General features: G+C 37.7%; 1 protein-coding gene across 1 annotated transcript; it reads right to left on the bottom strand.

Moving 5' to 3' along the window:
• Window positions 1-299: 299 nt before the first annotated feature.
• Window positions 300-4,898, bottom strand: aplnr2 (apelin receptor 2). Its single transcript, XM_079810845.1, has 2 exons — window positions 4,730-4,898; window positions 300-3,496 (listed from the first exon to the last, which is right to left on the bottom strand). The coding sequence occupies exon 2, from the start codon at window positions 3,196-3,198 to the stop codon at window positions 1,957-1,959; it is 1,242 nt and encodes a 413-aa protein (XP_079666971.1). The 5' UTR covers window positions 3,199-3,496; window positions 4,730-4,898; the 3' UTR covers window positions 300-1,956.
• Between the last annotated feature and the right edge of the window lie 6,127 nt (window positions 4,899-11,025).

Genomic DNA, 11,025 nt, shown 5'->3' with positions numbered 1-11,025 from the left:
TTTGTGGGGTTTTTTTTTCTATGAAGTGTTGTTTCTGCATATCTCCACTGTTATTATTAGAGATTGGGAAAATCAGTAGTGAATAATCCTGTAATCAAGCTCTCCCAATTTTCAAAGCTTAAGTGTTATTTCTGCACCACGACACCACTGTCAAATGTAATTATAAAAAATGACTCTTTTCTAACACATCAGTCATACAATTAGTCCCATCTAAAATTCGTGCCATTGGTTTCACCAATGCTTCTGCATTGTGCCAAAGCTGCTTGAGATCCTCAGACAAAGAGGAAAGGAAACAACCTACATTGCTGAGTATTTTTTTTTTTTTTTATTCACATTTATACATACAAAAATGCATCCAGGGTTCCTACGGGGTTTGGAAAAGTATGGAATTTAATTTGAGTAATTTCCAGGTCTGGAAAAGTATGGAAAAAATTAATCAGAGTATGGAAAAATATTTATGTTTCTAGACTATTGTCCCTATTTCATTTTCTAAATATAAAATTAAGAATTTCTAAATGTATATAATAAATATATACACAATCGTTTTTTTCAATGAATGAAAAACTTGTAGCCTAGCAATGGCAGTAAAGGTTAGACCTGTGTGTTCCTTCCTTTTCACAGTTCAACAGTGGTTAACACAGCACTTTGTAGTTTGAGAAAGCAAGTTGGGTTTGAGGATAAAACAGAGTCGATGGTGGAGTTCTTAAAGGAATAGTACACCCAAAATGAAAATTTGTCATTTATTCACCCCCATGTCTTTCAAAACCATAAGACTTTATTATATTAAAATTTTTAATATTTTAAATCTGAGAGATTTCAGTCCCTTTATTAAAGGACTTGTTCACCCCAAAATGAAAATGTCAATGCCATCCAAGATATCCATGCCTTACTTTCTTTAGTGAAAGATACATTAAGTTTTTGAGCAACATACTGAGTTTGTTGCCATTCTGGATGGCATTGGGGTGAGTAAATGATTAGGACATTTTCATTTTGAGGTGAACTAATCCTTTAAATATCTTCATGTGTCCAAGATTTCCAAGATTAACAAAAGTCTTATTAGTTTAGAATGACATGAGGGTAAGTAAATTATGATAGAAATAAATTTTTTGGGTAAATTAATAACCCTTTAAAAAAATTGTGACTGATTTAGCATTTTGATCGTTAAGGTCACAAAAGGCAATATTTTAATATAGGATTTCTAAATATTAGATAGCCTACATAGAGGTTTTGACTCAGAGTGTAACATACTTGTCGGTGCCGATAGCATTGTGGGTAAGTGCGTCGCCATGTAGTGCTGTTGTGCTTCGGGAGACCCAAGTTCGAGTCCTGCCTCATGGACTTTTCCCAATCCCGCCCCCCTCTCTCTCCCACCTTACTTCCTGTCTAGCTACTTTCCTATCCTAATAAAAGGCAAAAACGCCAATACTAAATCTTTAGAATGTAACACTTGTTAGCAGTTGAATTTGAAAACATTTTATCAGAACAAGTTAAATATGGTCGGAAAAATCTGTAGGAAGTCTGGAAAAGTATGGAATTTTGAAATGAAAATTGTGTAGGAACCCTGTGCATCCCTATTGATCCTGAAAGTCATTGATATGATTAAATAGACTCAATTTTATTTTCCATTCAAATTATTGCATATTAGGGCAAATAACATACTGTAGCTCTTCATAATTCATCAACATGCCCACACTACACAAACAGTTTGAGTTACATCATTATGTGTTTATCTAAAACACAATGTTTGTGTTTGAGGCTCTTCACTCTGGCATAATGTCATGGGAAAATGTCCACTGGACCCTTTCTTTTTATCAGTTCCCACACTATGTTGGCAATGTGTTTTCTTAAGTGGGTGAAGTTCATGCTAAATCTCACAGATTAATTTAGGAATTATCCACAGAAATGGTCCAGCTCAGTCCCAGAGTCTGTTTGCCAAATCAATCTGTTTGCCTTTCTTCATTGATCATCTCTACTGACTGTCACTTCGTGTGTGCCAGATGGTATTGGTGAACTCTTGTGTTGTTCCTTCTGACCTCTGCATTTGACCCATACGCACACAAGAAGACCACTGCAGTGCTTCCGGAGTGCTGGGTCACAGCAAGCGTACAGCAGAGGGTTCAAACAGCTGTTTATGTAGCCCAGACAGATGGAGTATGGATGGGCCGCTACCAACCACTGGTCGAAACTGCAGGAAAAGGGAAGGATACCCAGTTCCACCATGGCGGAGAGTGTCTTGTTGGTGTGGAAGGGTAGCCAGCAGAGGAAGAAGGCCAGCACTAAAGTGATGATGATGCGGAGGAGCCTGCGTTGGCGCGTATGATCGGGGCGCAGGCCTAGGCTGAAATGTCGGGAAAGGAGACGCCCCAGCCAGCCGTAGCAGAGCAGAAGCACTACCAGAGGTAACAGAAAGCCAAGAAGGGTTGATTTTAACCCCAAAGCTGCTGACCACATCAGCTCTGCCTGCTCTGAAGCTGCAGGGTCTAGTTCACTTGAGATCAAACTGGAGTAGTCCATGTCACACAAGCAGTAGGTCGCATGTCCATCCTGCCTGTCGCCATCAGCTCCCACTTCTAAATCCACCTCCCTAACAGTTCGCAGAAGCAGAGCAGGAAGTGCCAGGATTCCAGCCGCTAGCCACACAATACCCACAATCCACTTGGCACGTGTGGTTGACCGTCCCTGCTTTGATCCGTTGCCACGCTGTCGTGTGATGACACAGTAACGCTCCACGCTAAGCCCAGTCAGAGAAAACACACTCGCGTACATGTTCAGTGCCACGATGTAACTGCTCACCTGACACAGAACATGGCCGAAGGGCCAGTGGTAGCCCAGCGCTGTGTATGTCGCCCACAAAGGCAAGGTCATGACGAAGGCCAGGTCAGCCAATGCTAAACTGGCTATTAAAGACTCTGTTACTGAACGAGAAGATGTGGACGAGCGGCAAGGAGGAGGATCTGAGGACTGGGAAGATTTGGAGCAGCTGCCAATCCTCCCGCGGCCTCTCACTTGGCGGTCCAGGTAGACCCATAGCACTAAGCCGTTACCCAGGGAGCCCACGAAAAACACCAAGAGGTACACACTCGGAATCAGCACCCAAGTTGGAGACCACTCACTGTAGTCACATGAAGGAAAGGGAGAGGGTGAGGGTGAGGGTGAGGGTGAGGGTGAGGGTGAAGGGAAGGGCAGAGACCCAGACATCTGAGGGCCACACTTGCACCTACTGCAGAAAGCAAGTGAATGACATGAGCAGGAAAGACAGAACTGAGAGATTCTTCTGATTCTTCTTAAGGGATCTAGGGAATGGTTTCGCACAGTGATAGGTTTCAAGAAACGCTTCTTTCTGAAGTGATGATTGGATGACTTTTATTCTTGTTTTTCCCCGGATTCTTGTTTGTGAATTCTTTCTCCTGTGTTTTGTGGATTCTTGTCATCCCACGAATAAACAGTCAGTGACTCATCCTTCCTCCTCAATCCTCTTCGATGCTGTGGGATATCACTTAAAGACAAAAGAAAAAAGGTTATTGGAAGCTGTGCATTAATAGATGAGAAAGAACTTCTCATATTATTACTGGTTGTGTCACTAACATTCTCAAATCATAAATAACCATATCACAGTGGCTTATACACTGCACGGGCAAAAATGTTGCACACTCTAATATATTGATTGTGCTGTGCATTCGTAGTGACATTGTTTTCGACAAACTTATGTAACATACTAACATTTATTTCCATCAAGAGTTGCATTCATTTTTGGATGAGATCTTGTATTGACAAAGAAAAAGTCAAACCACTCTGTAAATCTACATCCCAAACACTTTCAATGGGGTTAAAGTCAGGACTTTGTGGTGGCCAAATCATGTGTGAAAATGATTCTTCATGCTCCCTGAACCACTCTTCCACCATTTGAGCCCAATGAATCTTGGTATTGAGTGGTCAAGAGTCAAACCACTCTTGGTTTACAGAGTGGTTTGACTCTTCAGAGTGGTTTGACTCTTCAACTTTTTCATCAACACTTGACCCATCAATACTAACTACTCTATTTATCTATTTTTTAAACAACCTTGCCTACGTGTTCTGTGTTAGACTAACTGAGACTAGTCACAGGACTTGCATATTGTTAGCTTGATTGCTTATATTGCTCTCCTCATTTGTAAGTAGCTTTGAATAAAAGCGTCTACTTAGTGATTAAATGTAATGTAATGAATTGCAAGCCTTAAATATATCCATGGGATACATCTTCCAACATAGCTTTTTAACAAATGAAAAGGATACTGCACACACTGGATCAGTTAAGAATTGTTGCCAAACATATGACATGACAGAAACATAGTAATCACTGCAATAATGATCCAGTGATAGACTCTTTTAAGTTTTTGCTTGTTTAAATACATTACAAACAGCAACTTTTTTTTTGACCAGGCAGTGTTACACTTTTGCATTAAACTTTTGCTTTATCTTGTGTACTTATATAGTTTATCCTTGAAATATTGTAGCTCATGATAAACTGCTTGTAATGTCACTTTAGATAAATGTGTCTGCTAAATGAATACAATTAAATAAAACAGAATATTTATTAAATCAATCACTATATGGAAAACCTTCTCCTTTGTCTTATATAAAACCTGAAGAATACATTCCAGATGATGTACATACTACATATAGGCTATTGGAAAATCTGCAATAAAATCTATTCCACAAAAGCAAAACTCCAACATGAACTATATCATACCTGCTTTTCCTAAGGGGTTATCTCTGCTTCTGTTATTAAATGTGCCCAGTTCCTTCTGTGCGATTAGCCTCTTTTTGAAGGAAGAACTCAAATCACTCTTTATCCATGGTTTTATCTTGATCTCTCTCAACTTTTTCCTCTCCCAGAATTGAATGTTTCCTTCTGTGTCTCACCAGTGGAAGTGCTCTTTAAAGACTTTGTGTCCATTCCTGTTTCTGTTCTGTCCTCCTCCTCTCACAGGACCACCCCACAGTGGTTTTGTGAGATCTCCAAACAGTCCTCTTGTTCTTAAACAGACTAAGCAAACTTAGAACACCTCAGGCTTGAAAGAAGCTTTATACACATGACAATGTCTTTCACCGTAGCAAACAGAAAACCTTTGGCCACTACATACACGGGGTTGTATTAGCAAATATAATATGCATTCTTAAACAACGGGTTACCTAAAACATTGGGAGATCAGGAAATTGGAGACATTATGTGTGGCCCATTGTTGTACAGACTGTGTTCATTGAAACAAACTGGAGGGTGATTTTATACCAAGAAAAGTGAGAGTTAGACCTGTTCATTTTGAATATCAGCACATTTCTGAAGAGTTTGAAGCACATTAATGGTGTAAAAAAACACAAAAAACTTTTATCACCATACACCATTTATCACCATACACTGGTAAAAATGATGTGTTGGATTTACTTAAAATATATATGCACCATTTTTGCATCATACCTTTTAAGTAAACCCAACTTGGAATAATTTTACTTAAAATGAACAAGAAAACCTTTGTTATGTGTACTTAAATATTTGAGTTCACTCAACATTCTTTACTTAAAAATATATGTAACACGATAGAATCTAAGTAATGTTAAGTTAACGCAACTTGCACATACTTGCATGTTACGTATATTTTTTAGTAAAGAATGTTGAGTGAATTCAAATATTTAAGTACATATAACAAAGGTTTTCATGTTAATTTTAAGTAAAATTATTCCAAGTTGGGTTTACTTAAAAAGTATGATGCAAAAATGGTGCATATATATTTTAAGTAAATTCAACACATAATTTTTACCAGTGTAGATTCCCAAAGCTGAATCTCATCAATTTCAACCTGTTAATTTCAGAGGATACAATCACATGAACTTGCTATATTTTATAATGTTCTGGCACAGAGAGTGTTAGAGAAATGTAAGGAATTTTCCAAGTTACAAAGGAATTTGATTTGTTGCATTTCAGAAAATAAACACAACCTGCTGTAATGTGAACTACAATGTTAAAATGTTTGGAAACCTATCTCACAAAGAATCGGTCTCACATAACCTAATATACATTTATATGAACTGTTCACCTGCCTCCGTTTAACTAATACATTCATTGTGTTGGTTCTATGTGAGCTCAGCTGCATGTTTGAGGTCCTGTTTGAACAGTTTGAACAGTGTTATGTTGTTTAGACACTTCCGAAACTCAGGGTTTCCCTACTGTGGGATTTGTGTGTTTTTGCATGTTGAGAGTCTCAATAAGAATGACAAAAAGGGAAAGTCTTTTGTCTTGAAGAAAATCTTGAAAGAGTCAACAGGACAGCTATTTACGAGGCAACACAATGACACACTGCAAATATTTAAAAATGAAATTGTATTTTCTTAAACTAATAGTAATGAATATGTGCAGAAGACAATAGCCAGGAGCCGAGGGAGCTGTTGCTCATAGAGAGTTTTATTAGCAGTGTTGCAGATAAAATGTTCAGTTTCCATCTCCTAGGGTGACCATATTTTGATTACCGAAAACCAGGACACTCGGCCCGGCAATGAGATACTCAAATTATACTCGAAGTTTACTCAAGGATTCTTTATTAATTTCAATACATTTAAAGTATGCCCCCTCTGTATGGATAGAAAATTGTTATATTAGGGCCAGGACAGGAAAGGAAAAGAGGACGTTTGGTCACCCCACCATCTCCATTTGAACTGGTGTAGACCAATTACCCAATAAAACAAAAAACATTGAGCCAATGGGAAACCCACCCTAGATATTTTATCTCGTGCCCGGTGATTTTAAGTGACAGCCTTGATTACTGTATCCCATACACTGTAAAAAATCCAAATGTTTTGTATGACAAATTCAGCTTTTAAAGTTTATGGAACTATTTAACATGAAAAAAGTTTGTACAACTAATTGACCCAAAGTTGAGAAAACTCAAAAATGTTCTGCAGCTGGTTGCCTTAAACTTTTATGTTTTCTCAACTTTTTTTACAGTGTATTCATGAAAAAAGTTTGTACAACTAATTCATCCTAAGTTGAGAAAACTCAAAAATGTTCTGCAGCTGGTTGCCTTAAACTTTTAAGTTTTCTCAACTTTTTTTTTTACAGTGGTAGAATATACATTTCACACTAGCCCCTGAAAGACATTCGTAGGTTTTCCTCTCTTGTCCCTAATTGATCTCAGCTGTACAAACAGTAAAGGTCTGTAAAGAAGTCAAGAGGTCATTTATATGACATGAGTTAAACACGCTCTGTTCTAAAAGCAGTGGGTCAAACTATAAATTGTCATACCTCATGCAAAACATGTTAAGAAGAACAGAATAAACCAACAATAATTTAAGAAACTGATCATTACTTGTTAGTCTTTCTTTTTCATTTATTGCAAGCAAAATTGCTATTGAGCGCTTGATAGCTTTTAAAAAAAACTTTTGCTGTATGGCCAAAAAGCAGGGCATTTTGTGATATATCTCCTTTTGTGTTCCAAGAAGAGGAAAGTGACATGAGAGAGAAAAATAATCAGTGGATGCCTGGACGGTGAAACTCAGTTGAATACAGCAAATTACTGAATAAAGGGACATCCACAGATTTGAGTGAACCGCATTTATTTAAATGTATTTAATTTTTTGATATGGAACACAAAGTCTCAATTAATAGCAATAATCAATTCATGTCCATTTTGGAACACATTTATGATAATAATTTGTATTTTTTATTTTGGCAAAGCAATCTCTTGCGATGTGCAGTGCAATGATCATGTGTGAATCAGGTGTGTTTGATTTAACACCCTTAAAAATAAAGGTGCCAGGAAGAACCAAAAAGGGGTTTTCATGGTGATGCCATAGAAGAACCATTTTTGGTTCCCTGAAGAACCCCACCAGAGAACCTTTATTTTTAAGAGTGTATGGGACATCGTCATTTATAAATGATGCTATAAGAAAATTGCATTTCAAGTACAATAATAATGTTCAACCAAAAATAATAATATATGACATCACCTTTAGCCCATAAAATGAATTAAATCTATTAGCCATATATGCTAGAAATTTTGGCAACAAGAAAGTGAAGGAGACATTAGCACATGTTAGGTCACATGCTGTCAAGGCACCATAGTGAGTTCATTATAAACTAGAAAATACATATAAATTACATTTTTATAAAATATAATCGTACATCCAAATGTTTTTTTCTAATGTTTTTTTTTTAATACACATTTTGTAAAAACAATGTCTCAAAGACCAAAAAAATCTGTGTGTCAAAGTCCTTTTAGGAGATACAATGTTGTGATGTTACATACATTTTCTGTGTAGCTGGTACTATTGTTCAGAACTGGCAGGCAGCATAATAGTCTTTTTGCCTGTGTTTTCAGGTTGATGTTAATGAGTTTTATTTTCTTTTAAGACAGAGAGGGAAGGTACATTATCCTATGCCAGTTTGGAAGATGTGATGTATATTACAACCAGAGGTCAGGAAATGGTCGTTGCCTATTTCCCATTCACTGACATCCATGGATGCTTCAAAAATGATGACTAAACGGGTCAAAAGAGAGTTACTGTATATGTGGAAAGTGTTGGCTATACTGAAAAAGAAGAGATTTTCACTTCTACTACAATCACTGATTTTGAATTTTTAACAAAGTTAAAAAAAAAGTAATGTTTTTTGAAACACTAAGTTTCATTACTTTCCAGGCAGTTAAATTGCAACTGAATTTGTGTCAGGTTTTTGACATTTTACATGACTTTCAAATGAAATTATAAGTATAACAGCACCCTTAAAAAAAGGGCAGATGTAGAAAACTAATTTTAGAAAATGTGTTTAGTCTTAAATAATAAAAATATAAAAAGTTTTTTTCTAGCTGTGATTTCACAGGGTTAAACATAATTTAAAACTCTCTTTTATATGTACTGTATATAATACAACAACAAATAGTTAAAATAGTCACTTAAATGCAGCATAACTACTGTAAGACACTTGCTGTCTTTAGCCGGTCACAGCGCATGCACACTTTGTAGCTATAGGCAGTGGAGGACATATTCAACAATGGACCGAAAAAAAAGATGTTTGCACAGTATTGGCAATACAAGTTTTTCCACGAATAAATTTCCACAAATAAATTTTAATTCTCTTTAAAAAAAAAGTAAAAAAAAAGTTATCACAGAACAGCTTAATTGTATTTTGTAAAAATAAACACATTTTGATTTTGATAGCCGCTATACACTCCAAAAAAGCTGTGACAGAGGCCAAATAAAGGTGAAAAGATTATAGAATATCCAAGTTAAACTAGTTTTGAAACAGTCCACAATAGGTGTAGAATTGGTAATAGGTGAGAGTATCATGATTGAGGAGCATCTCAGTCTTTGCAAGCAAATAGAGGTCATGGCTCAGCACTTGTTCCCAAATATCATAAGAGAATTGTCAAACAATTAAAACATCCCATTTCTCAAAGCAAAATTGCTAAGTATTTAGGTCTGTCACCATCTACCATACATAATATTGTGAAAAGATTCATGGAATCCAGAGAAATCTCAGTACATGTAGGGCAAGGCAGGAAACCTTCGAGCCCTCTGATGACATTGCATGAAAAACCGTCATGCTACTGTGTTAAACACAGCCACATAGGCTCAGGAGTACTTTGGAAAACCATTGTCACTTAACACAGTCTGCCGCTGCATCAAGAAATGCAACTTGAATCTCTGTTAGTTACACAAGGAGAAAGCTATATGCCTAATTTTTTTCAATGCAGAGATGCCACTGAGTTATCTGGGCCAGAGATCACAGAAAGTTTCTATAGAGTTGATGTGCTTGCCTGTAGTCCAGATCTGTCTCTTATTGAAATGTATGGCCCAACATGAAAAGGAGAATCAGACAACAACGACCATGGACTGTTGAGCAGTTGTTTTGTATCAGGCAAGATTGGGCAAAAGTTCCACTTGCAAAACAGCAAGAATTTTTATCCCCAAAACAATTAGAAAGTGTAATTGAAAGAAAAGGTGATGTGTGTGTTTTTTGGAGTTTGTTGCAGCCATCAAATTTGTTTATTTTTTTACAAAATACACCTAAGTTGTTCAGTGAAACTTTTGTCAGTTAAATAAAGTTGAAAGAGAGATTCTTGATTTTATTGCACGTGGGGAGGCTGGCCTGTGTGGTCCAATCAAACAGACGAGCTACTGTAGCTTACATTGCTCAAGAAGTTGATGCTTGTTCTTATAGAAAGGTGTCAGAATACACAGTGCATCACAGTTTGTTTCGTATGGGGCTGCATAGCCGCAGACCAGTCAGGGTGCCCATTCTAACCCCTATCCACCACCGAAAGCGCCAACAGTGGCACGTGAGCATCAGAACTGGACCACGGAGCAATGGAAGAAGGTGGCCTGGTCTGATGAATCACGTTTTCTTTTACACCACGTGGACGGCCGGGTGCGTGTGTGTCGCTTACCTGGGGAACACATGGCACCAGGATGCACTATGGGAAGAAGGCAAGCTGACTGAGGCAGTGTGATGCTTTGGGCAATGTTCTGCTGGGAAACCGTGGATACTGCCATCCATGTGGATGTTACTTTGACACGTACCACCTACCTAAGCATTGTTGCAGACCATACACCCTTTCATGGAAACGGTATTCCCTGCTGGCTGTGGCCTAAGGGATAATGCCCTGCCACAAAGCAAAAATGGTTCAGGAATGGTTTGAGGAGCACAACAATGAGTTTGAGGAGTTGACTTGGTCTCCAAATGTGCTGAACAAACAAGTCCGATCCATGGAGGCCCCACCTCACAACTTACAGGACTTTAAGGATCTGCTGCTAACATCTTGGTACCAGATACCACAGCACACCTTCAGGGGTGTAGTGGAGTCCATGCCTCGACAGGTCAGGGCTGTTTTGGCAGCAAAAGGGGGACAAACAATATTAGAAAGTGGTCATAATCTTATGCCTGATTGGTGTATATGTGTGTGTTTGTGTGTGTACTTTATAACACTGCAGATTAATTTGAAACAATGAGATGCACATGGAATCATAAATATTTAACAGAATCCTCAAACTCAATTT

Source organism: Gobio gobio (assembly GCF_949357685.1).
Source record: "Gobio gobio genome assembly, chromosome: 2".
Lineage (NCBI taxonomy): Eukaryota > Metazoa > Chordata > Actinopteri > Cypriniformes > Gobionidae > Gobio > Gobio gobio.
This window is presented reverse-complemented; position numbering and strand designations above follow the sequence as displayed.

What these genes read in the sequence shown, in the direction of transcription:
- aplnr2 (XM_079810845.1), bottom strand. Translation starts at nt 3,198, where the DNA reads ATGTCTGGGTCTCTGCCCTTCCCTTCACCCTCACCCTCACCCTCACCC.